Source organism: Syngnathus leptorhynchus, chromosome 4 (assembly GCF_054491065.1).
Source record: "Syngnathus leptorhynchus isolate UIUO chromosome 4, UIUO_Slep, whole genome shotgun sequence".
Lineage (NCBI taxonomy): Eukaryota > Metazoa > Chordata > Actinopteri > Syngnathiformes > Syngnathidae > Syngnathus > Syngnathus leptorhynchus.
The window spans coordinates 6,998,093-7,026,043 of record NC_141198.1 but is presented as its reverse complement, the minus strand read 5'-3'; the positions used below and the strand labels follow the sequence as shown (position 1 = coordinate 7,026,043).

Genomic DNA, 27,951 nt, shown 5'->3' with positions numbered 1-27,951 from the left:
AAAAACAACAGCATTCACCAAAACGCGTAAACAGTCTGTCAGTCTGTAATTCTAGCATGCGATTTTATCCCATGTTGTAAATTACCTGCGCAGTATTAATTTTTTCATGTATATATACGTATATACACTAAATTCCAGTAAAGCAAGCACCATTCCTTTTCTTTTCAAAATTGAATGCCTCACAAGGCACAGAGGCTCTCTGCTTCACCACTCCACTTTTGAGAGATCTTGGCCACTGAGCCCTTGCACTGATTACTCTTGTTACTTAATTATACATTTGGACCCACCACATTGGCCACAAAAGGCTGCTGTGCTTCCACTGACCCAGCTCCCTCCTTCAGATCCCAACTCATGAAGGCAATGAAACAAAATAAAGAGGGTCCACTTAAATATTTTTCCAAAGGGACTAAATTGACAGATTGAAGGTGTTTTTTCACATCCCCCCTTCTTTTTGTGCAAATTGTGCTGATTCTCATGTAGCCTGTGAGTGTGACAGGCCAGCAGCTCACTGCACAAGTTACTCGCACAAAGCTGTTTGAAAGCGGCTCACAGAGTTAAACAGCAAAGATCCATCAGTGACAAATATGATGAATGAAAGTAAGGAAGTGGTTTAATTTGATTAAACTTGAGAATTTTACTCTTTTTCTCTTCTAAATGGAAGCCCTCACTTCACTTTATACTTTATTTCAGATTCACTCTAAAATATCCTATTTTTTTTCAAAATATAATATTTTTCATCACTGCACTGAAGACCTCAGGTACACCAGCCAGACTACCTCTTTCAATTACAAAGTAAATGGAAGACAAATTGTCCTTTGACCTTGCCAGACAATGCATATTTTTGAAAGCAGCCCTGTTATTAAGTTCCTTTAGCATTTTTGAGATGCGAATACAACTTAAAGGCTGGTGTTTGTTGCAAGGTTGATTAGTAAATACCACATTTAATAGGCTCTAAGGACACCAACAGTCAAGGCTCTGTGTCCTTGAGATATTGTCGTCCAATATCAAAGCACAGTGAGAAGTGAAGTCATTGAACGGGCTCTTTATACAAGAACTGTGTTGAATGATTCCCTTTTCTTTATCTTTTATATGTATACAGTACAACATTGAATGTGTTACAAAAACATCAGAATCGCTCTGTACGGCTATGTTGCTTTTGATACTTGAAAACCTCTCAGAGACTACAACACTTTTCTATCTCCGTTCAACCTGTCTTTTGTTCTGAAAGCTGTCAGCAAATGAAAGGTTGTACACAAAAATAACATCCGCATTGATTATGAGCTGCATGGGGAGCCTAATGAATAATTCCTTATATATCCTGTGTCTGTTTCTTTTGTCTTATAGTGTGACGGTGAGAGTGACATTGACAGCAAGGTAAGGCTGCTTTTCCTGTGTTTATGCAACTGACAAAAAGTCATCTAGAAGTGAAGAGAGGAAGGAATTCATAGTTTTGATGAAAAAAAGATGAGAAGGAATAGGCATTCTGTCAGTCGTACCACTGCTGATAAATTTACAAGACTCTGATGTGAAAAATGCAGGGCTGTTTTTGGGATTAGCATGTCCGTGTGTAGAACAATATGGAATTTGTTGCTTTTTAGGTCACACGTCCCTAAATAACTTATGAAGAATAGTTTGTATTTCTTCACTTAAGATGTTAACCTCATTCCTAATTCAATGACTCAATTTGATCTTCTAATATTATTGTAAGAACATATTGTGTACACGTGGTGAACACGTGGTGCCAGGTGGGCAAGTGAAAGCACTAAAATGATTTACACCCTATTTGACAGGCAGGACTATTTTGTGATTACCTAAATCACACTTCTGCCCACTGTGATATGGTGTTCCGCAAGGTTCAAAGTGTGGCCCTTTCTGTTTTTCATTGAATTTGCTGGCCCTGGGTTCTATTGTAGGAAGATGTGGCATGTATATCGTTTCAGTGCTATGCAGGTGACAGTCAGACCCACGTCCTGCTAAACAAAAGGAACATTTGTCCTTAAGGCCACCTTTGTCCTGTTTGGAGGAAATCAAAGCCTGGGTGACATTAAACTTGTTGAACTTCAACAAAAAGAAAACAGAAGGTGTTGACTTTTAGTCAGACCATGTTGACTTGGGCCCCCAGCGTCTTATCTGAAGCCAACAGTCTCAAATTTGCGTTTTAAATTGGACTGGCAAATTGATGTTGTCAAATTTATGTTAATTCTTTCAGTCTTGGGCAACAGCATTTAGAACCAGTAATCCATCCCTTCATTACATCTTGGCTGGATTACTGTCATGTTTTTTATTTTGGAGTCAGCCAGTTCTTGCGCGAGAATTTCCAATTGGTCAAAAATGCTACTGCTTGCCTCCAATCTGGAGCTCGTAGGAGAAAGCACGTAACTCCAATTCTGACCTCCCTAACCTGGCTCTCTGTAAATTAAAGAGTTGCTTTTATGACACTATTCTTTGTCTTTGCCTCTCTGAGCGCCTCATACCTCTACATACCTGCAGTGCCTCAAGTCAGCAGACCAGACGCTACTAAAGAACTGTCTTTTACTTTATGTACAACACTTTGTATTTTGTATACACTTAGTTTTTAAATATAGTTTTAAGTATATGTATGTATAAGAGTGCTGACCATCACCAAGGCATAAACCTTTATCATCAACATAAGATTCTTAGCAAGTTGTAATGTTCGATTTCAAAAGTGTGCTGCAATATTTAGATGAAACATTGTTTTTATTCTTTAGCCTTTCCTACTCAAAGCAAATTTGGGCCCCAAGATTTAGCATTTCGTTAAAATGTTTTATGTCATCAACAATGTGTCTTCTCTCCAAAATTGTACATTAACTTTATAATAACTAAAACGAATACCTGCGCCTTGCACATAAGAAAAGGTAACAGGTTGCTCTACTAAACACTGTTGACATTTAGACACAAACATTCACACATACAAATGACTCGTGATGAAATCACATCAAACAAAAACAACATCTGATTTGTTTATCCCCTAGTGCAGTAATCCTTATTTTCAGATACCTGGGAAAACTCGGGTATGCTATGTAAATATCCAATCAAATGTCTGTTGTCACATTGTCAACTCTTTGACATTTGACATCTGTAGTCAGTCACTCAAGCGTTGATGTATTTGTTTAGCACAGACTCGGTAATGGTTGGTTGGTGGAAGCCACCTGTTTACAAGATGCAATGTCTTTAGGGAAGCTCACTACATTCTAATTCCTTTACCATTTAGAAAATTACTCCCGGGTAAATGAATGAGATAGCATGCCTAATCTCCTGTAAGCTTTGCTCCCAGTTCTGTAGCACTGTCTACAGAGTTCCCTATAAATAATAATTGATTGCTGGCCCAATTTACAATATGTGTAGTTCGGTGTGTCAATATTCTTTTATCTCTTTTTTGAAGCAAGAAAATAGCAAGGCCGTAAGAGAGCTGATGCAACACAGTCACAACACAAGCCTGTCAGTCATCATGCACCTCCCTGGCATCACTGCAGGGGTTGAACAAAAAAAAAGTAATGCAAGAAGGAGGCTCTGAGTGTTTTGTTTTGTTTTGTTTTTACCCTAATGCCACTTCTATTTATCATTAGAAAGTGGGAACTACATCAAGTGTCAAAATTACTCAAGCAATTAGGAGCCATCATTTGAATTAGTTAAAATTCCTTTGATTTCCTCCTCTCATAAATTGATATTCTCTGATTTTATTTTTCAATCCTTCATGAAAGCACACTTGTAGTCTTCTGCATTTATTTAAAACAAGATTTTATGAAACATCTGCTTTTACTTTAGAAAACAATGATCAAAGTTTTTCCCTGTTTTCTGACTTGTTATGGGCCAAACCAGTAAATGAATCATAATGAAATTATTGAAAAAATTATAGACAGTTTAATCTGAAGCATATATCAAACATGTAGCCCTTCACATAAATCAATGTCCAAGAAGCTCTCCGTTTCAAAAATGGTGATTACATCCCTCCCTCTTGTGTAATATTTCTGAGTTGTTGTTCAGTTGATTTTTTTTCCTCATTAAACAATGCAAAATAAACAACTATCATAAGCATAATTGGGAACATAATACATTTTAATGTGAAATATTGTTTCATCCAATTAGTAATTGATGGAAAAATCAATACAATTATCAACTTTTGAAGTACTAGTGACAGCTAGCTGGCCACAGGGCTGGCTGTATAATAGACAAACCATGTCTTTTTCTTTAAACTGTTGTTTGTCCGTTTTTATTTTCCACCTGCACGATTTAAAAAAAAAAAAAAAAAAAAAAAGCAGTGTTAATGATGTGACGTCGATAAGCGGTATCATCAAGAATGTTTATACCGATACCGTCCCTTGTCACAGTCCTAGTTTTCACTCCAACAAACAGTGCCCTGTCGGTGAAAGTGTTCACCACTTTCTAAGATTGTGATCTTTTACTAAGATCCCAATTGGTGGGTGCTAAATTGCCTGCTCGCTTGCTGTAACAGATTGTGCTGTTGGCAACAAGTGTAAAAGTGGTGAAGACTGCTGACTGCTTTAAGTTGCAACAATGGAACATTTGGAAGTGTGCCGTAAGCACAAAATGAAATTTGAAGCGATGGAATCGGAAGAGTTAGGAAAGATAAACAAGCATTTTACTGAGATATATAAATCATTCTGATATTTCTTGGGAAGGCAATAACCAAATAAAAGCCGTGTGTTTCAGACTTGGGACAGCACAACTGATCTCAAAGATGACAGAAATTTGGGGACATGGGGAGCACTGCAAAATTGCCCATATGTCACGTATTTTTTGTGTGTGGCCTGAGTGGAAAAGGCCTATACCCTCCATTGCCTCTCATTTAGCTAAGTTTGACTTTTGGGCCCCATTCTGTTTAGTAAACAGACTGGGATGCAGTTCAATATTTGGCCACCTCTGCCGCCAAGCATGTAGCACGTTCACTTGTGCTTGTAAATTTTTTTTAATGCATTCTAGTTGGGAATGGGAATAAGATAGATTGATAAATTTGATAAATGCTGTAAATATAGAACAGTGATTTATTGTAGGCTTTAATAGCCAGAATATTATTGTCAAAGTAGCTTATAAAATAATTTCTTGCGAGAGTTAAGTGATTACATGGATCAATAGCGCTGTGACTTGTTGGTACTGTTGGAATTTAACTTGAACGCGAGTTACTAATCTGACTCCAATTTGTGACCTTACCCAACTGCCACTCATCCAACAATATGCGCGCTCGTTCTGCAATAGAAAGGTATCAGGAAGCTGGTATTTTCACACACGAGTGGATTTATTCCTAACAACCAAATCTAATACATCCTCTGGGTCTCGGGTCCCTCTCAGTACACCTCTGTACGCCTCTGTTGCCACCAGCAGACGTACTCTACTTCCGAGTTGCCCAGCCATTAGTTATACTACACAATATGCAAATGGCACATCAACAAAGGCATTCTGTCATTATTCTATTGGCTATGTGTACACTGCATTTAACTTTAGCTTGCTCTTATTGGTCTTTCTTCTTCTGCAGAATCATTTGCTCGCTCCTCCTGGTTGTAGTTTTCCACACCGGGTCCCCTAGTTGTTATCTCCCCGCTGTCCCTGGGTCATCTTGTACTCCTTGCTGCTCCTGCGTCATTGTTTAATCTGGAACATTTCATTCGTGCACATCCTTGCCCACATATCTTGTTTTGTCTCCATCGTCACACACTCAGCACTTTACAGATTCATACTCTCATACACAAGATGTCTAATGAACTACTTTAAGATCAAACTCTTATATTCCTTTAATCCCTCTCATGACCTCAGACCACTGAGGTCATCACTCGAATACCTTGTTTTATTGTTAAACACAAAATTTCATACCCTCCTCATGGCCTCAGGTCCCTGAGGCCACCTTCACATACTCACATCCCGGAGGGCCACAGCTGTCTCCGCCTCCTGGGGGTCCTTCTGAGGGATCATCATGTACTGGCCACCCGGAGGGAGTGGCCCCAACGTGCGTTCAATTGTCTTAACAGTTAATGATCTGATACATGGAATACAGCAACATCCGCATAACACCATAATAGCAGCAAACACAGCGATAGAAATCAGTACTGATGCAATCAAGCTTTTATATTTGCCAAAGACGTTTAACCAGTCAGAGTACCAACTGGTGTCCACACCTGAGTGCTCCTTCATTTTGTTACTTAGCGTGCGCAGACCCTCCAATGCCTTAGTGAGCCGACCGTCAGGAGACGTATTGTTGGGAATCAGAGTACAGCACTGATCCCCAAAAATACCACAGACTCCTCCTCTTTCCGCTAACACCATATCTAAACCTATTCTATTTTGGAATGCCATAAGAGACGTGGCTGCTAATTGCTCATGCACTGCCTGGAGTGCCGAGGTGGTGAAGTTCGCCAATCGTTGGACATTGTAGTGGACATAATTAATCCGGTCCACATTTTTGTTTACTGTAATGAGCAGGAAAATACTCTCCCATCCTGCCGCCACTTGATTCACCAATTTGTATTCATCAGGGACCCCTCTCGGAACTCCAATTGCATCTATGTACGTGGGGTCTCCTGCATTCAACCATTCTTGCATGTCCTTTTTCCTCCTCACAAGGAAGGGGATTCTTCCCCACCGTCCAACGCCTTCCCAATTTATTCTGGACACGTCTAATGCTGTCACACTAATTGGCATGATCAGCGTTACTAGGGCGCACTTACCTGAGGCATTGGAGGGAAGCCTATCGTACAACACTTTTGCTCCACACCACAGCCAAACATCAGCACGAGCGAGAGGGATTCCTGCTGGCAAAGACACATTTTCATTACACCATGACTCCTGGATATTTCCAATCCCAGGGCCAGTCCTTGTACCGTGGTTGATAATTGTCCAATTTATCTAACAAATCAAGCCATTGTTGAGTCCAGTTGAAAATTGTCACCCAAGCTTTCACCTGTGTCAGTTGTTTACACTTCAGATTTAGCAGTAGTTGTTGTGTCTGTGTCAGCGTCTTACCACCATCTTGCTCTGCTTCTTACCATACCGTTCCATTGCAGGACTGATACACCATCACTCGTTCTTCTTTCGCTCCATCACTTCTGAAAATAGTCAATAAACTTAAACATTTGCATCGTCGTCGTCGTTGTTCAGACACTTTCGAGTCCGACTTGGATCCAATTCTCGCCATTGTCACATTCCCTCTCTTGACCTGCCTGTTCGGGCGGTCAATCTTTAAGCCCACCATTGGCAGGCACTGTGCCCCTGTGTCCTCCATACCTTTGGCTGCTTCCTTCGGCCATCGATATTGAGGACGGCGGACCGGACTGGAGCAATCAACTTCCAATTGGATCGGCTGAACCGTATGACAAAAACCAACATCGAATGGACCCTGTGACCACAAGGTCTGTGGCATTTGATCCAGCATCGCCTGTGCAGACTCATGGTCCGTCTGTTCCCGCCCATGATGGCGGGCCAGGAAGACCAATTCAAGGTCTGACTCATCTACCATTTTTGCCATTATTCTGTAACTTTTGGTTGCGGCCGAATGCCACACACCTGAAATCTCAGTCATCATCCAGTCATGTTGTTGTGTTAATTGTTTCACCATGGGCCCCAATTGGCGGGGCTCATGGCCTGGCGACACAGCCAGTGACACGTGCGGCAAACCTTCCTTACTCATTCGATACCATTGCTCTTGGTTCGGCGACAACTATACATATGCTGCCACCCCCTCGGGGCCCACAAAGATGCATGGTGATTGTAATGTCCAATCATCTCCCTCAATTTCTTCAAATGCATCTCTATATATCTCATCTGATTCTCTATCATAATATAGAGTGCAATGCAATGGATCCACTGGGGGGTGGTACGGTGCCAATGCCTGGATCCATGGTTTCCACAGGAGGTACGTGGAGTAGACACCTCTCCCAAACGGAGTCTCAGGATTCAATCTCGCCCAGTAGATTCGTGCCGTTTCTGGTACTGTGGGGAGTGGTGCCATCAACCACTGACCCTGAGGTGTCACAGGCTGGGAGCATTCCAGAACCTGTCCGTCAGGAAATGTCACTGTAAGTCCCTTCTCGCCGCACAGAATCTGGGCTCTCAATGCTGACATGTCTCTGCCCATCAAGTTGATGGGTGTGTCCATTGCATGAACATATGAATGATATAGTTTCTGTCCGGTGTTTGTGATTTCCGTTTTCAATGGTCGAGTGAAGGGCAGAGTCTGAGGACGTCCCGAGAAGCCGACCAACGTTGTAACTCGTTTCGACAACGCTGTACTTGGCAGTTGCATGTTGATCGATGACTGTGTTGCTCCAGTGTCCATCAACATCTGGACCGGAGTGTCTGCCACTGTCAACCAAAGCATTGGCTCTGCCTGGCCAGTGCTTCCCGAGCTTCCCAGGCCCCACTATTCGTCCGGGCCGTACCACGGGTCGGCTTGGTAATACTGCCCATGTGGATTCGGCTGTGGCCATGGGCGGGGCTGCTGTGGTCCACTTTGGTGTGGTGGCCCTGCTTGCTGGTTCTGCTGCTCCGCCCCTGGTGGTGGTGGGTTGCCATTACAATCTCGTGCCCAGTGATCAGGGGCCCCAATTGAAGCAAGTCCCTGGAGCGAACCAATTCCGCCCCAGTCCTGGGAGGGCGCCTTAACCTCGCCCTCTGTATCCACCACGGAACCCTTGGCCTCAGCCCCGTCCAGCTCCCACTGGAGTCTGATACATCTGTTTTTGTTTAACCTTTTCTTGTTTTGCCTCACCATGCAACTTTGCCAACTGTAATTTAACCAAACTAGTCGCCAGAGCGTCAGTTTCCTTTTGATCTTTATTTGCTTTTTCCATGTAGATGCGGCAATGGTGTATCAAATGCCTCTTGAATCTCGGTTCCGGACAGACCAAATGTCCAGATCAACTCTCATGATCGCTTGCACCTCATTTGGGAGGCCGTTCAGCATCGCCGTCCTGAACATCATCTTAGCTTCAGGGTAGTTGCCTGGGTGTTTACCTGTGGTCTCAATCCACATTCATTTTAAAGATATTAATTTCATTCTTTAACATCTACATTGGTTGTTGACAAAGTACACAAATAAACAACATACTTTCTCCATGGCCAGATGCATGCAACACAGTAGCTCACCTGCAAAGGCCAAATAGATCTTTTTAAATCAACACAATGCAGCATAATTTTGGGAGTGTTCTATATAAATTGCCAACTAATCTCTCATCTCTTCTCACAAATACCATATTGTTAAAGTTAACAAAACCGCAACCCTGATGGCCACCTAACATGCAATAACGTATTACTACATACGATTACATTATCATTTAATTTGACACATCTTTCCAAATTGCTTTTGTTTTGCGTTGCAAATCAGATAGACTACAGTCTAATAAATTCTTTTTATTTACCTATTTTAGCCAATTTCATCCTTTTAACACATAACACTGACAGCACACAGACAACACAAAAAACAGCAAAGACACAGCTCACAAACAATAAAAACAAATAATGCTGCGCTAACGTCATAGAGGATGACGTTTTGGTTATATTTTCTCATCAGTGCCTTTTATCCTTTATGCAAATGTGCATCACTCTTCTTCAAACCTTCTCTGAAAAACTCACACTTTCTCTGCCTCACCCGCAGCCATAGCAAAAAGTGGACATGATACACCAGATATCTAAATAAATATATTAATGTTATAACAAGCTGCTTTTTTTTTTTTTTTTACCTGGCGTGAATTTGGGAAAATTCACATTTTAATATTCCATTGTTTGGCTTGAGCACTTTCATTGATCAGCTGCCATTTTTAATTTATTTAAGTCGTTTGGAAACATTTACTCCTCTGTGTAAAAATAACCCCCTAATTATTTCATTCACTGCTTTTACCAAGCAAATGTTTAAACATGTAACCCAGAAAACTCTTCTCCTTTTTTGTTTCTGAAGAGCTGAATAAGAAAACCCTTGAACCCTTATTTACTGAAAAATGACTTGTGACCCGTGTGAGGGGGGACGTGGCATCAATGTTGATTGCCCACAGGCTGGCCTTTTCCTGCAACAATCATGATGCCGGCCCACCACACACACACACGAGCATAGCACAGACCCATGACTACGCGCAAGCGCAGGCACGCTCCTCAATCTCACCCTCTCAAAGGGCAGGCCTACTTTACTGTTCCCCTTCATCATGTTCACATTCAACATCTTTCACTGTCTTCTACACAACATTTGTTGTCTATTATTCTCATCCTATCAGGCCACCTTTCTAGTCACTTTCTGTCACACACTTTATAGTCTCTACTGCCACACATCTTATTTTCTCTACTGCCACACCTCGATCATCTTAGTTTCTCCAACCAACTTAAACATACTCATCGTCTACTTCTCAACTTCCCTATTATCGCTCAACAGGCTCCTGAACATTCTCCATGACTAATTTCTTCCATAGGACACACATCTCACACACCCACACATACACACGCACGCACACACCCTACACACACGTTTGGCGCACAACATAAAAGACCACAAAGACCACACTAAGAACACCTTTTTGCTCATCTTACTTGTCTGATTTATTCTCTATTTTACTTTTAGACGCTTTTTGTAATTCTTTTCCTTTTATTTTGCAAATTTTAACTTCAGTGTTTCTCTCTTACTTTTTCCTTTAACGCGAATATCTCCTGTACATTTAAGATAATTTCCGTTTCTTCTTTTTTTTTTTTTCTCAGCCAGGTTCCCATTCTGTTACATGGGTTTGATCCGTTTATCTAGATTTTTATTTCGATCAGGATCCTGCCTTTCACTTATTTCTTACTTTGAAGGGACCCTTAATTTGAAGGGACCCGAGACCCTTCTCCCACTTCCTCTTATCCGCCATCTTTAAATCCACTCGCGTGTCTCCCAACCACTTTTTACGCAGAACAACTTTAGTTTCCACACTCACACTCACACTCACACTCACACTGATACGTAAATCCCAGATTTTAAACCGTATCGTAACCACGAATAGTTCCAAACTATTCTAGTAGGTAAATCCCAGATTTTATACCCTACTAAGTCCACACTTGTACTGATACGTAAATCCCAGATTTTAAACCGTATAGTAACCGCAAATAGTTCCAAACTATTCTAGTAGGTAAATCCCAGATTTTATACCCTACTACACACTTTCACTGTTCCGCTCATCCTTCCTCTTGTAATTTAGCGTTGTCAATGTGCAGAATTTGAAAAGGAATCTGCTTATCTTATCTCACTGTGGGCCCAAGAGGAAAGACGGTCGGACGTGTGGCGTCTTTATCAGGCCGTCACCTGGTGTGGACATGGGTCCCAGACCCCGAGTCCCAGACTCTTGTGGTTACCGACGTCCCAGACTTCTTTAGAGTCCCAGACTCTTTTACCTCTCACCACTTTTCACACAGAACAATTTTAGTTTCCACACTCACACTCACACTCACACTGATACGTAAATCCCAGATTTTAAACCGTATCGTAACCACGAATAGTTCCAAACTATTCTAGTAGGTAAATCCCAGATTTTATACCCTACTAAGTCCACACTTGTACTAATACGTAAATCCCAGATTTTAAACCGTATAGTAACCGCAAATAGTTCCAAACTATTCTAGTAGGTAAATCCCAGATTTTATACCCTACTACACACTTTCACTGTTCCGCTCATCCTTCCTCTTATAATTTAGCGTTGTCAATATGCAGAATTTGAAAAGGAATCTGCTTACCTTGTCTCACTGTGGGCCCAAGAGGAAAGACGGTCGGACGTGTGGCGTCTTTATCAGGTCGTCACCCGGTGTGGACGTGGGTCCCAGACCCCGAGTCCCAGACTCTTGTGGTTACCGAAGTCCCAGACTTCCTTAGAGTCCCAGACTCTTTTACCTCTCTTGCATCACGTCGGGGTCACCATAAATTGTTGGAATTTAACTTGAACGCGAGTTACTAATCTGACTCCAATTTGTGACCTTACCCAACTGCCACTCATCCAACAATATGCGCGCTCGTTCTGCAATAGAAAGGTATCAGGAAGCTGGTATTTTCACACACGAGTGGATTTATTCCTAACAACCAAATCTAATACATCCTCTGGGTCTCGGGTCCCTCTCAGTACACCTCTGTACGCCTCTGTTGCCACCAGCAGACGTACTCTACTTCCGAGTTGCCCAGCCATTAGTTATACTACACAATATGCAAATGGCACATCAACAAAGGCATTCTGTCATTATTCTATTGGCTATGTGTACACTGCATTTAACTTTAGCTTGCTCTTATTGGTCTTTCTTCTTCTGCAGAATCATTTGCTCGCTCCTCCTGGTTGTAGTTTTCCACACCGGGTCCCCTAGTTGTTATCTCCCCGCTGTCCCTGGGTCATCTTGTACTCCTTGCTGCTCCTGCGTCATTGTTTAATCTGGAACATTTCATTCGTGCACATCCTTGCCCACATATCTTGTTTTGTCTCCATCGTCACACACTCAGCACTTTACAGATTCATACTCTCATACACAAGATGTCTAATGAACTACTTTAAGATCAAACTCTTATATTCCTTTAGTACAGTGATAAGAATTAATGTGACTTTTAAGTTTTAATACAAATATTAATACGGCAGTCCAGGGTTTATGTGTGAAAGAAAGTGAAACAAGATCTGGGTAAAGGTTAAACCAGTAGTGGCCTTTTCATTTCATCAAAAACAGATATTACTATAGTACAATAACAGCAATGAAAACCATGACCCATTCACTGAAAATTGCTATGAAATGTAGGGTATGGGTGACATTACTGAGACCAGCACACATGGAAAAAAAATGAAGAGTGAAACAATGGATTCCACTCAATGGATGATAAAGCCTCTCATTTGTAATTTGAAGTACTCAAGCTAAACCAGTTGAAATCATTTTCTGAAGCTGTCCACCTTTAGACTTCACCTCACTGCCATGCACACTCCAAAGACGCCTATTTTTGACACACTCGACCAGTGTTTGGCCTCACTTCTAGTCTGCCTTACAGTCTACATAACATGACTTATAGAGAGAGCTCTTTGCTCACTGGCCGCTTTGTCTAAGAAAGAAATGTAGTCTCTCTGAATATTCATTTAAAGGCCACAGCGGATTTAGGCTGAGATCAATTCCATGCCAAAGGGGATGTAATGTTTCTTCAAGGAAATTTTAACTCTAATGACAACAGGGACTTCTATATTTAGCCACAATTGCACATGCCATTTTGTGAAGGAAAATAAAACCCTCCTGTATTAGGGAGCCCGCCTCAGCCAAGTCATGTCGGGAAAAGCCATGGAGTGCCAGCGCTTAACACACACACACGCACAGAGTCTTGCATATCCAGCCAGAAGAAATGTGTAAGTCATTACTGTCCATCCATGTTTATTGAATAAAACTCCACTTAAGTGTTATGTTTATGCACGGTCAGAAACACTCAAATCTTACATCAATGCACACAAAACCATTTGTGTTTTTTTCCCTACTTGGTACAGAACATCTGCAGTCAATATTGAGTCAATTTTGGTTGTATTACTCACGTGGAAAAATGTATACAGTGTTGTTATTCAATACGCCACTTAAAATAAGAACATGGTGTCATGTCACTTTAAGACACTGTAGGCACACCACACGAGTTTTGTCTGTTGAGTTGCTTGTTTAACCACACTCACACTGCTTCACTGGATGCGTGTTGCGTGAACGTTTTATTGCGGACAAATCGAAACTGCATGATTTCAAGTGTAGCACATGGATAATTTGAGTTGTGTTTGTTTAATACTTGAACTTACAGTGATTGTTTTTACTGACAGCCTATATAGACAACAAAATTCACAATCGCTTCATAGAGGTTTGCATCATATCGAATTAAAAAAAGACATATATTTTGTTACCACACCCAGCAGTGTTGCCACAGTTACCTTGGAAAGTAACTTTGTCTCTTTACCGATTATTTAATTTGAAAAGGGACTTACTTTACTGGTTATAATTTTAAAAGTACTTATGTTAGATTACAAGTTACTGCTTTAGTTACCTTCAGCAGCTAGTGACAAGTCTGCTTCAACATACAAATGGCAACTGTTGTTTTCCATTTTATTGGAAGTACATGTTTAACAATAATATTTAATGTTTTTCTCGGCACCATTTTTGTTTACCTGGCAATACTGACATCGCTGAAAATTAATAAGTGTACTGTGGTTTAAGCCCTTGTTACTTTAAGTCTTGATTCAGAATTTTACATTTCGAAACAAAAGCGAGTAACCACTGTACATCCTGATAAAGTCAGTAAAAGTGTAAATTATATTTAAACTTCACCATCAAGTCAAGGAAGGAAGCTCACTTTTCAGTTAGTTTTCAGATCTGTGAACACAATGCTAAATACAATGTCGATCACGACGTCCCAATCGGGCCAAAAGCTGAAAGACTTGCTTCCACATACATTTTCTAACATGGACTGCTCAGGCAAAATGTCCAACTTTATATCTGGCCAGGCGTTGTCCAAATCTGGGTTGTGTGTACCATGTCTGCTGCAGCATAATATCTTTGCAGACCAGTTATGTATATTATGATTATGTGTAAGCATCGGAAAGAAGCCACACTTAGGACTGTTTTTGCTGACATCTTGTATAATCTACATGCTTTATAATGCTAACCTTCAGGCGAGTTCCACAGACAGGCTGTGGGTGCCACATCAGTGGTGCTGCTGCTTGTCTCTGTATTGCTTCATGAAAGACATTGCTAGTGACAAGCCGTCTTTGCTGATGTCACTTGGCTTTGTCTGCTACATGACCCTACAGAAGCTACAAGTCTTTCACTGTCATCATGCCTCCCCCTCTTGACTTGCTTTGGGGCCAGGTTTCACTGTTGAGCATGCCCTTTGACTAAGAGCCACAAATACGGGCACACATCACACCACTGGCTGTGCAATATTCCTGCCATCTTGATTTCAGAAACACATTTCCTCTCTGTTCACTTCCTAGATACACTCTAAATGCATAGCAGATGTACAATATATACAATATATATTCTTATTGTGAATAATGTCAGAGCAACACCTGATGCAAATCTTCATTCATGCCCAAAGGTATAGTTGACTAGTAACCAAACTCCTTTTGACCTTGCTGTTCCGAATTAATGAAGTACCCAACTCCAAACATTATCTTAAGCAGACTAAATCACCCTTAAGGCTGGGGGGGGGGGGGGGGGTGTATTTAATCTTTCATACAGTAATTTGTCTTACTTGGCTTTTTATCGTTGAGTTAATAAATGTAAAAGAAGGAATACGAAGAAATAGACCAAAGGCTGAGTGTGCCTCAAAGTTCACATCAAGAAGAGAAAAAAAATGACATCTCCATATTAAGGCCTGTGTTGCTGGTGTCAGTTCTAATTTCTCAGAGCCTGTGGGGAGCTGAATGCAACCAGGCAGCTCGGGTCTCATCTCGTTCCTCCTCCATTTTGAATCAGGGCCGGCAAATCCCAAGATGCGGGCAAAGGAATATTACTGGCAAATTGGTTTTAGATTAAAGGAGGTGGTGAGGCTTTCTGCTTTCTCAGCTTTTTCCCAGGTGAACTTAATCTAATTTCATTAAAGAGATGAGGACGGATGATCACTTGTGTCGAAACATTAAGAAGGCCCATTTTTCCCATCCATATAAAAACTGTCAGAGGTTGACAGCGGCCTGGTGGGTATCCTGTTTGTTGTACAAGAGAGAACGATCTGCATGCATGGTACCCTACTCATAAATATCGGAGTTAGGAACATTCCGACAAACTGACTGCTGCGTAGCCCAAAATTGTGTTCGGAATTCAATACTACCACATTAAAATGGATACAAGGTCTTCTTTGTGCTTTAGCTGTTTGTAATGTTTATTTGTGTCTTGTGTCATTCCTAATCACTAAATCCAATGAAATCTTCATCCTCTGTGTTACCTTTAAACAACTCCGCTAACTCCGGAAGTAGAAGATGCGGCATTTCCTCTTCTACGTTGCATAAATCAGACTTAGACGCAGTTCCGATTATTCCGGCCTTTCTGAATCCTGACACACAGGCCTAGAGTGCCCTCTTGCGGTTTAGTGTGAAAATAATGTGATATTATATCATAATGTGTTAATAATTTCGCACATAAGTCACTCCTGAGTATAAGTCGCACCCCCAGCCAAAATATGAAAAAACTGCGACTTATAGTCCGGAAAATACGGTACATCTTTTAAATCTGCATCAAAAACATGTTTAAGGACACATGCATCTCTGATTAAAATTTGCGGTTGACTAGTGTTAGGTCTCCAGCGAAAATGTTGTTTTTTGGGATGCCTTCAATGTTGGACTGCGGTAAACAGCAAATAGCTTTCCAAACTGTCACATGTGCAGAGTCAATTAGCACCAAATCGCATCAAACTGCATATCCGTTTACTTTAGAGATGAGTGCCAGACCTAAAATCATGCAAGGCCTAGTGGACTCTGGAGGGCATATTATGCGGTTGAACTTCTATGAAAAGTGGAAATCCGAGAAAGTGAGATAGCATGCTCAGAGGCAGCTGCCTTCAATTAAGCCCAAATCCTCGATCGATACGCTCACTTATGCGCATAACCATGCTGCTTTGATCTGAACCAACTTGAAAAAAGTACATGGCTCAGAAGATTAGTAAAATAATGTCTCCTTAAGTATGAACAAGTTACTGGGGAGCAGAGGTGGGAGTAAGTCACATATGTGCCACACTTAAGCAAGCCCAAGTCGTATCCTTCAAGTTTCAAACACCAAAGTACTGTAGGAAGAAAGAGTCGAGTCTCCTCCAGATTTCAGGCAAGACGAGTCAAGTCCTTACTTATTTTAAGCAAGTTGTAATTGAAGTCATACTATTTTGCTCAGTCACATGTAGGGGAGTGACAAAACCTATTTTTTCAGGGATCATAAGAGAAATGTTCATATTCCTAAAAATAAAAAACAAGTGCATTTACGTCTTTAAAAATTAAAATCAAAAGAGCATTAAATAAACGTGTACTTATAAGAATGCATGCTGTTGTTATTTAGACGGCCAAATCCGGCCCGTGGGCCAGAACTTGGTCCATATATAAGGCGCATTTGACTATAAGGCGGCTTTTGAGAAAATTGTAGGTTTTTAGATGTGCCTTATAGTCCGGAAAATACGGTACATGCCACAGAGGTCCCACTGACCTCCTAACAGTACTAGTCGGAATAGGCCTAGTTGATCACGTCTGCATCATTCAGGGGGACATCTGTGTAACCAAAGCAGATATGCTTGTCAGCCTGGGCTTCTGCAACTCTTCTCAATGAGGACTGAAGTGGCAGTCAGAGCAGCACGACTAACACAGGCGGCATCGACAGCCATTAAATTAATTTGACTTCATTAGTGCAGACCTGCTAAGCTTGGGATGCCCACAGGAGATGCCAGGAGGAAGGAAGTAGGGATGCAATGTTTTGAGTGACATCCGGCGCTGTGATGTGAGGAGAGCAAACACATGGCACTGACAGACTGAATATGGCCCCAGTTGTTATGCTGGGACATGTGCCAAAGGAAGGGAACATGCGTCACTGGCTTTAGGGGAGCTCAGTCAACACGCAGTCGGCGCTTTAATGCCATGCACGCTATGACACATCAGTGAGAAGGCCTGAGGTCAACGGACGGACTATAAATCATGTGACAACACACAGTGAATGTGGCAAAGTGATATGACACAGAGACACTGCCATCACCTTTGTATCTGCTGCCAGAAACCCTTATGTTATTAAGTTACAAGGACTGAATTTGTCTGGTAAAGCAGTTGCGTGCCTGTGCGATATTCGATCAGAACTATTACTTATCATTCAAAATGAAATGTCATTTTGTAGATGCTCTTGCTAGTTGTAGGATTTGAATTCTACATCTTAGAATGGGTGAGTCACTGATGGTGGAGCATGGTGCACACGCCAAAACCGGGTGCAGACAGTATGGCTTCAGTTTCCATTCAGTGACGGTGTGGATGTGAGAGTGAATAGTTCATCTCCATGAGCTTGATGATCTTCGATCGCACAGCCTAACATTTGGTGTTTCTACCGTTGGCCACAATGCAAAGTGATATTCTATTTCAGGTAAGCCATTTGGGACTTGAAAAAACAACAACCCATAGTTAGAACATAATGGCAGCAAACTATTAACACATTTGCAATATATTAATACATTTTCAACTGGTTGAATGTCGGGCATTTTAACATTTTGGGCAATATATGGTGTAGATAAAGCTGTATGTAAGGCTTCTGCAATTACTATTTGGGAACATTTGTATTTTTGGAAATACATCATGGGTGCTGTGTGCACTTTAATTATAAAATCTGCACTTCAATAAACTTAGTGATCCAGCTGCAATCACATGCCAAAGTGATCCAACCGTATTCAAAACTAAGAGATAAGGACCTTGATTTGCTTCAATGTAGTGCTGTTTATTGAGAGGAAACTGAATAGACAATAAAAGAAAAACTGGGTCAGTCTTGACTTGGCCTTTTTGCTTCTTTCTTACAGTTTAGTTATTATTATTCTCCATTTACTTTTCTGTCTGCTACCAAAATCAAAATAACTAATCATTTTCATGCTTGGCAACACTGCTAACCCCAGACCTCCTTGTGCACATAGTAAGTTTTCTAACTTTGGAGTTGACCTGAGTTTTGAGGCAAGAGGTGTACAAATAAATAAATTAATAAATAAATGAATATTGTGAGTATTCAGTCCGGGTAAGACTGGAAGGTAGCCTGAGGGTGGTAAGTGTTGTGCCTGACAGCAGCGAGCACTTTGATCAGAGGGCCCCCGTCTGAAGATCGTTTCCACATCTGCACAGGGGGAACGAGCTGTAAACTGCCAAGAAGCATTTTAATGACAGTTGGATTATAAAATGAAAGCGGGCTCCAGATGGCAAGCAAGGCAGCGGCTGTGGTTCTGGGGGAGGCTGTTTAAACAGTTTTTTTTTTTATTGCTAAAATACAGGGTGAAAAATTGCACAGGGCTTATTAGGCATCCCACTGTGATATTGCTCTGCTCGCCAAGCTGTTCACTATGGCCACCTTCCAAGCATGCCTCTATAAATTTTTATCTGCACCTTTAAATCTCAAAGATTCATGTCTGTTAAGTTCACCCAGGCTTCATCAAACCTCCACATTAGGGTTGTCTTTAGAATGCTTTCTGCTCTATTGTTTTTTATGCTTTTTAAGAGCAGCTGGGTGAAAATGGTACCCATACAACTCAAATCAAAGCTTAGTCTTCAAATTACATTGATTAATTTTTAGTTTTGCTCTCCAAGTCAGACGAGGTTGGCCTAATTAATAAAAAAATAAAAAAAATGGTTGTTTTCCATTTGGGTGCTGTACAAGCAATTCAAAGAAAGACAATGTGGCTCTTGACACTTCATAACTTGCTCCAGTAATGACCAGAGAGGAGACCCAGTTATACAGTACTTAGTGTGAACTCACTACCAAGTTGAAGTTTTAATTTATTCAATAGGCCCCACAAGAAAATGTCTGTAAATACTATGCTAATGAGTTCTCTTTTAGGATATTATCTATGGGCTTTATAAATGACTTTTACTACAATACAAGAACTACATAAACTTTATAGAGATTGAACTAGTTCATGAAAATGGAAGGAATTGAACAATTAATTAGCTTCCTGGGCACATGGCAGGACTGGCCCCCTCTGTTTGGACAGCTGGGTAGGTGTTTGGGCTCCCTAAACTCCTTCCCCGTGGCAGCCCTTGCGGGGCCCGTCTCCTCTCTTGTGCCCCCCACCCCACTTGTCCTCTTTTCCAGCTGTCATTGGTTACTGGTTTGCCAGTTGCCTCTGGGGTGCTGGTTGGGCCCCATTGGCAGGTGGGTGCTTGTTTGTCTCGGGGGGGAGATTGGATTTGAGTTTGGCTGTTGCTCCGGGCAGTGGCTGCAATGATTGTAAATTGAGGGTGTGGCTTGGTCCCAGTACTGCCAATACCTCTCACATCCTCCATAAAAAATTCAGTTTGAAAATGTTCACTTCTATGCAACATGAATAATCACTAAAACTCTTGCTGAACACCACAACACACGCAATTGACTTTGTTTACAAGTATCTCTCGTTCATAAATTTTGTTAAGTTCAACATTTTTCATTTGTGAATTATGGCTTGATCAGCATCGTGATCATTCCCAGCGGCAAGCCATTTTTTATACCAATTTGCATATATTTATGGGGGCGTAGAGAGGGAGGAATCTGGAACTTAATCTATTCCGCATTTGAGATGTATGAAAGAAATGTTCTTGGACTCATGCGTATGCACAAATTCATGCATCTGGATTTGGGTGTGTGTGTGCTTGCGTGCACAAACAGACTTTATGAACCTTGAGTTTTTCTCTATATCCGCCCTCTTTTAGAGCTACATACTCCATTTCTTCATTCATTCAGTCAGCAGGCAAGTTTTGGCATAGCATAGTTCTGCCCTCGATCATTTAAAAAAAAAGAATCCTGAGTCAGTATATGAGAAGTCCATTAGGCATAGGTAAAGACAAACACACCCTTTAGATAATGATCCCATGGATGAAGGTGCGGCATTACTGCACAGATAATTGAATATTTGTCGGGAGATGGCCACAGCCAGTTAATATTAACCGTAAAATGTAAAGCGTGATAAAAATGACGTACCCCCATCAAATTATGCCAATTCGTCTTCAGCTATTGCTAAGTGCGCTTCTCCCCCACGGAATTACATCTTAATGAAATAAGATGTCTACTTCCATTCAAGCAGTTTTCCCGTTATATTATTGTGATTTCAAAGGACTACATTTAAACTTACGCATTGTCCCAAGCATCAGTGTTCTCCTATGCTGTCAATCAATCACATTTTATTTATATAGCACTTTTCATACATAAAAAATACTACTCAAAGTGCTGTGCCATTCGAAACGTCCAAATTTCAACCTAAAAAAAGGAATGTTCTCCCTGTCCTTAGCAGCTGTGTTGCACTTCTTTCTGAATTTTTTCCAAACTTTGAACGCATTATTATTTCCAGTTCTAGTGGGGTGAAAAATGCAGCCCTCCTTTTCCCTGTTGCCATGGCGATCGCCAATTCAGGGCTTCATTGAAGCTGCCTTTTTTATAAACTGATTCAAACCAGCTGTTCTGAACCCGGAAAACTCAAAGTTTTCTCTCAGAGAAGATCAATTCACAGTTTAGGATTCAACTCAGAGTTTGTTGAACCTGCTTTATAAAACAGACCCCAGGACCCTAGATATCGTTTTTATTTGGGGATTTTTTTTTTCTGCTAATTACAACCTGAGTTCCTGCCTTGCTTCTCTTGTCTTGTCTCCTCATTTGACCAAGCAAACCCTGCACCATGACACGTGTAGGGAAAATTAAATAGGTTATTCATCACTGGAAGTATTCTCCCTAACCTTGTATGAAAGTACACGTGATAGATGACAGCTTGCTGCTGATTTTCACAAGAACCATTGATGTCCAGAAGGAGTTAATCAAATGTATGTACTCTTGAAACACAGACATATTCAAAGACATAAATAGTCTTGTTAAAGCATATGATCGTCTGTTGTTATGGATGGAGCTGTGTCGTGCCAGGACTCCTTCAACAACGTGGAGTCAACCACTGCCCCGTTCTGCATTGTATTATGCAAGTGAGTGAGTAGGGCTATTCATTTGAGGATTTTTGAAACCGTTGAGTGAGTAGATTTTTGTGGGAAAAAAAAATGCACTGAATGAGTTTGTGTGCTTAATGTTGGTTTTCTATGCAGCGGTTTTGTGCTTTGAGTGGGAATTATGAAGCACAAGAGCCCTTTGCACTGATTAGAAAAAAAAAAAAAGTTAATTTGTTTAATTCACACTTTGTTGATGAAGAGTAGATCTTTCACACATGGATTTTAGTATGAACAATATTACAATACTGTTTTAGTTTTATTTAAAATAAAATTTTTGTTCGTGTCAATTCCTATGTGGCCCCCTGGTTGTGCTGGCAAAAGAGTGTGCCGCCCCCCCCCCCCCCATCTTTAAGGTTACCCATCCCTAGCCTACAGAATTTAAGCATCTGTCTGTCCTACTTGCTACATACATGTTGTGTTTCTTCCTGGGTGTGGCAATGCATTTTGTTTTCCTTCACAGATGACTGCGTAATGTTACACATGAATGTGTAATGTTATAATAATTATATACTTGTATTGTTCTGCTTTTTGTTCATTATTGTCCTCTGTTTGTTCTTTATGACTGCATCTCAGATAAATATCACAATACAAACAACCACAGAGAGAAGATTTCAAACGACCCTGTTGCACAAACTACCACCAAAAGTACATTCTGCATGACCAGGCAGCTGAACAGGACAGGTTTAAATAATAATAATAATAGTAATAATAATAATGATTAGGATAATAAGGCACGGTGCTGCACTGGTTAGCACATCCACCTCACAGTTTAGAGGGTGCGGGTTCGATTCCACCTCCGGCCCTCCCTGTGTGGAGTTTGCATGTTGTCCCCCTGCCTGTGTGGGTTTTCTCCAGGTCCTCCGGTTTCCTCCCACATCCCAAAAACATGCTTGGTAGGCCAATTGAGCACTCCAGATTGCCCGTAGGTGTGAGTGCGGATGATTGTTCATCTCTGTGTGCCCTGCGATTGTCTGGCAACCAGTTCAGGGCGTCGCCCACCAACTGTCGTTTTACCTTTGGCTAGATTGATCATCTGCCACCTAATACACACATTCAATTTGCTTTAAATGTGACTAGTTGCAATCGCAAAGCCAAGGGTACATCATCTCAATAATATGGATCAGGGAAAGCCATCAAAATGCACGTTACACATTTGCAGATTGTGCTCTTCCCAACTGGGAAGTGTTGTTCGGCCTGCTCCCACTTCTAATTCAAAATCAATTTAAACTCATAGGGTGTTGCCTTAAACACATTGTGATGGCCTAACCCAAAGCGGGCAGTGTTATTTTCTTTCTTCAGAAAATAGGCAAGGCCAATTTAGTTTCCATAACTATCACTTCCAAGCTGAGCCGCCCCAGCCCAATTCCACCTTCACGCCTCCCTGCAGCATCAAACGCAATTACTGTCGACGTCACATCAAATTACAAGTGTTGGTTTGTTTGTTTGGCTCATTATGTGACGTGAAAACTGCCATCTCCCACCTAAGAAACATCCCCTCCCATTTACTCTCCTCATACTACACTCAGAGGCAGACGGCAGCCTAATGGACTCATTTGTAATTGCGATTGAGAAAATTTAGAGTTGTTGGACGTGCTGTAATTTGACTGACAGGTTACCGCTTTGCTCGGGACCTTGACTCCTCCACAACACATTTCTCCCTCCAACAATCCCTCCCACCTTCTTCCTCTCTGCCATAATTTGATTCCTTTCTTCTCTCCATGGAGAATAGTCAAAAAGAAAGGTGACGGGAGACATGCTTTTGGCACATTGTGCCACTCAAAGCTACTGCTGCTGTCATTTCTTTTCTTTTGCACAGCCTCCATACCCGTCTCAGCCCCCCCCCCCCCCCCCCTCTCTCTCTCTGCCTTCACATGGATCCCATAGGATAGAATACGGAAAGTATCTCAGAGCATTCAGATGTGTTTGAAGTGCAGGACAGATGGAGGGGGGGCTCTAGGGACTGTAAAAAATGAATCAAGACAAGTAATAGGAGAGATGTTTTGAATCCTCTCTCCCATAAGTTATTTATCAGTGGCCCTTAGTGGTGAAGGAAGACTTCAGAGTGCTGCCTTAATGTAGCATCTGATGACTGGTAGGGGGCTGTTCCAGGAAACACTGCTGTAAAACAGGAGGGGAACATTAGCAGGAAAGTCTCATAGGGCCCAAGCAAGGAAAAGGAACAACACGCAAGGTGTCTCTTTCCCAGCATGCAACGCAGGATACAAAAGCAAAGTGTACAACAAAATGCCCCCCACCCCCTCCAGCCGCAAAATGTTACACAATGAGCAAGACATTGTATACTACAATTCCCAGGACAAAAGACGTATTTGTGTAGACGCTGCTCTTCAAATATGTCTTATGATAAAGAACACAAAGCAGAAACAAATTAGAAAGGGTACCATTCTCATTTAGCAGTTAATTAGAGAAAACACGAAAAGTGGTTTTAATGTATTTAGAAGCTAATTACTTTAGGCAAGGTCACTTGTTTCTTTGTGTTTCTCGGGTGGTAAAATTATACAAAAAAAAAACCCAGTAGGACACGTTTTGAAGTTGGAAATGAAGGCAGCAAACGTGTACAATAATAAGCAAAGGTTTGCACCTCTTTACTGCATCAAGTAGAAATCCTCATTACTTTACTATTGTGATGTTAATAAATATTGGAGCCGAGCATTGACTTTGAGTTACTAGACAGCCGACATCATGAACTGCAGTAATGGCTCGAGTCGACCAGGGACATGTCTGATCACAGGAGACTAATGGCCTCTGAACCGATCACCGGGGCTAATAAAGACTAGCTAATGACACGGCCGCTTCGTTTGTGTTAATTGCTCTCCCTGGACCTTCGCTGTGGTCCGTCTCTCCTGAGCACCTGATACGATCGCAGACCTTGATTTCAACCTCAGAAAGGTGTGCCCTCTGGTGCCTTGCATACATTATGTATGCATGTTGTTTCTTGATTATGATTCAGGCCTGTAGTTACTGATATTTTAGAACTCCCAAATTTCCTCTCTTCCTTGCTAAAAATGCAATGTTCATATTTTATATCCATCCTGTCAAGCCTATAATTTATTCTCTTTCTGTCTCCTAAAATTATTTTGGTCTAAGACAAGCCTAATATGTACATGCATATCATGTCATTTCAGGAAGTCATCCCTTACTGTTGTGTTATTTTCATGTGCATGTAAATCCAATGGTGGACTTTCATGCATTTTTTTTCCAGTAGTTAAGAATGAGTGACGACTTACAGTCCAGTCCAATACCGTGTCAATGTTCTGTTGATCCATTTGACTGCACATACACTGCCACGCTCACTTACATTGCAAGATGTATCACACTATATCACTATTAGATTAAACAAAAAAAAGTAAAATTACTCAATTAAAGAATGATAGAGCCCCATTCATTGTTGATGCTAGTGGAAAGTTACTATGTCTCGTTTTCAAATCACATTGTATTCCGTATGAGGCATTTTTTCATATATATATGTAACATAATGCCTACGTTTATTTTCCATGCTTCAAGCTTGAAGATACATTTTGAGGCAGTGGCCATTTTGAAGCACCGAGGCATGATGTGGCATTACAATGGCAGCAATTTGCATATCATTTCATGTTGGAGATATTAGATTAATGGCTTGTGACTGCTGTGATGAATACTAATTTAGCCTTAAATCATAGCTCTGTGCAGACATCAACAGCTTGGCCAACAGGCAGCAGAGCAGCCAGACATTTTATAAGGTCAGCTCACTTCTCGCTCCTCCTGTTTGTCATTTGTTCTGACGATCATGGTGCTTGCTATAAATGCTTGTATCCCTGGGACTGTTGGTTTCATTGTGAAGAGTATATATGGACCCACCCATAGACCATTTGCCCTATCACACAATAAAATTTGTGGCAGGTCAGCAGATCTTTCTCCCCAACGAGCACATACCTTTGGTATATTGCTATTTTTATTGGTTTGTCAGAAGGAGGAGAAAAACTAGATCGGCTCATACGTGTTTTTTGAACTACAAGAGCACTGTTTAGATTTAGATTTGATGTCACCCCGGTGCAGTTAAGCTTGCTATATATGCGTTTGTATCACTGCATTAGGTCTCAGATTATTATTGCATGAATTTCTAAACGCTATGCAAAACAACTTAATTTATTGCATCGAGCATGTGTCCGTGTCTGTGTATGTGTGCTATAATAATTCTCCTGAGAATCGATGGCTAGCCAGGAGTATGGAGGGAGGAGGTGGGAGGTTGTCCAGAGGGAGCTGTTTGATTGATGTGTTTTGGGGGTAGTAGAGGAAAATAGAGGAGGGAGGGTCGAGGATGAGGAGGGGACAAGAGCTTGATGGGACACCGCAGCGGGAGAGGAGGCAGGGCACTTAAGTGGGGGAGGAGGGGGAAGGGGGCTTTAACAAGCCCTAGATTGTTAGTGACAGGCAGATACTTCAACACTTAAAGGAGAAGGTTTGATTTAATCACAGAGCTGTCATTTGTTATTTGTCTAGCTTGCTCCACCGGGGCCATGGCTGATCAACTGCCTAGTCCCAAGAGAGCCCTTTTTCCTCTGTAATGTCTAAATCCCCTGCACAAATTACAAACCAGCACCACCTCCCATCATCAAACCTCCATTCCCCTCCCTGTTGCAATCCTGCCACGAGAAGATTGGGATGCAAGCGAAGCACTGAGATTTTTTCTGTTTTACAATGAAAGGGAGAGGAATGCCATAATCGGAGGTCAGTAATAGGACTGTAAAGTTGCTGAGCTCCACATAAATAAAAAAAATAGCCCTTCACAAATTCATTAATAATGTTTGCTGTGGCTATTCTGGTGTATCTTCCTTCAAAGGGAAGGTAATGCAAGGGATGGAGGCACACTCCGTGGTGGTGGTGGTGGTGGGGGGGCTGCTGTCATCATGCAAGTAAAGCGTCCATATTAATAGTGAACCTAGCAGAACAATGAATATCTCATTCAGTGAAAATAAATCAATTGAACATAGCCATAAGAGAGATAAGAAAGGATGTCACTAGTTTACCTTGTGTCTTATGACAGAATATTTCCTAATTTCTGAAGCGGACATGGCTTTTAGGGGTTTTCTTTGCCCAATATCTTTTGGGAGCTCAAGTGAGAGGAAAGAAGTCATCAGACGGACAGAATGTGAATTGATGAGTAGTGGCTTGATTGTTAGAAGGAGCTGGGAAGCAGGTTCAGAAGGGTCAACCGCCAGGTAAAAGCATTGCCTTTTAATTAGGAGGAAAGGATATGATTCTTTTATAAAGGCCGGGGGCCTGGGCACCGTTGGGGACGATAGCAGTCACTGGCGCTCATTAACCCACCTTCTCACGACATGACTCCAACGGAGAGGGCATATTATAAAAAGCTTAGCCCAGCTATAAATGACGCGAGGGTGCTTTGCTTTCTGGCGTTGATACTCAGGATAATGTAATACACGCCCTTACCCACTTTACTCTGTCATGTATTGTACTTCAAGGTTGGTTTTCTCAGATCTGGGGTGTTCTGTGATTGTTGTGAATTGGGAAGTTCTGTAAAGCAGCAGCTGAACTGTTGTTTTTTTTTAATATATATATATAGGTCCCATATTAGAGGATTGTCTCGCTGGCCAATAGGTGACCCACAAAGATCCTTATTATGTGTTTTAATGAAACCTGATCTTTTGAGTGAGAGGGCAAAGGCAGAATAAGAGGGATAAACTTGCAAGACAGTAGCCAAAAGCCATTATGGAGATGTTTTCCTTCATACACTCTGCCCTTGATTAGGGGCCTTTAAATGGCCATCGATTGTCCTGCAGACTAGTCTCCAATCAAAGCCAGATCCGCTACGAGTGAGTGAGAAGGAAGCATGGAGGCATTGACAGCATGTGGCTGTGTAGTGCACAGCAAGAGGTTGATTCGCCATAAGATGGACGGCTGGGGAATAGTATAAAAATGGAAAGGATGTCTTGGGATGGTTAAAGGCTGTGGCACAAACAATCATGCTCACAGGTATACCGTAAATGAATTTATACATTTGTCTTGCCCTAGTGTTCCAAGATAAATAGATTATAGCAGGCCATACTTTATGGAACATGCGTGAGGACGCTGGCGCACCTTGGCTGCCGCTGCTCCGACCTTCACCCACCTAGGCTACAGCTTCAGAAACCCTTACGTGTTCTGCGTGTGCTGGCTGGACTTTGCCGGTGTCGTGGGGTTCGGCATGGGAGCTAACAGCGCTACCTGGACGCGGGTGGGCGCCTTGGCGGCCCTGCATTGCCGGCCCTTCCGCGGCTGCGTGCTCCCGGGGCTGGACCCGGCACACCGCTGTTGC

The 27,951-nt window shown here is 41.7% G+C and overlaps 1 protein-coding gene across 9 annotated transcripts in view; it reads left to right on the top strand.

Annotated features, from left to right (window-relative positions):
- Positions 1-27,951, top strand: part of fbrsl1 (fibrosin-like 1) — a 227,704-nt gene that overhangs the window by 139,640 nt on the left and 60,113 nt on the right. For all 9 annotated transcript variants that reach the window (XM_085910590.1, XM_085910596.1, XM_085910595.1 and 6 more), the window contains one exon: positions 1,345-1,374. In XM_085910590.1, coding sequence (XP_085766716.1) covers positions 1,345-1,374 — 30 coding nt within the window. The remainder of the gene's footprint in view (positions 1-1,344; positions 1,375-27,951) is intronic.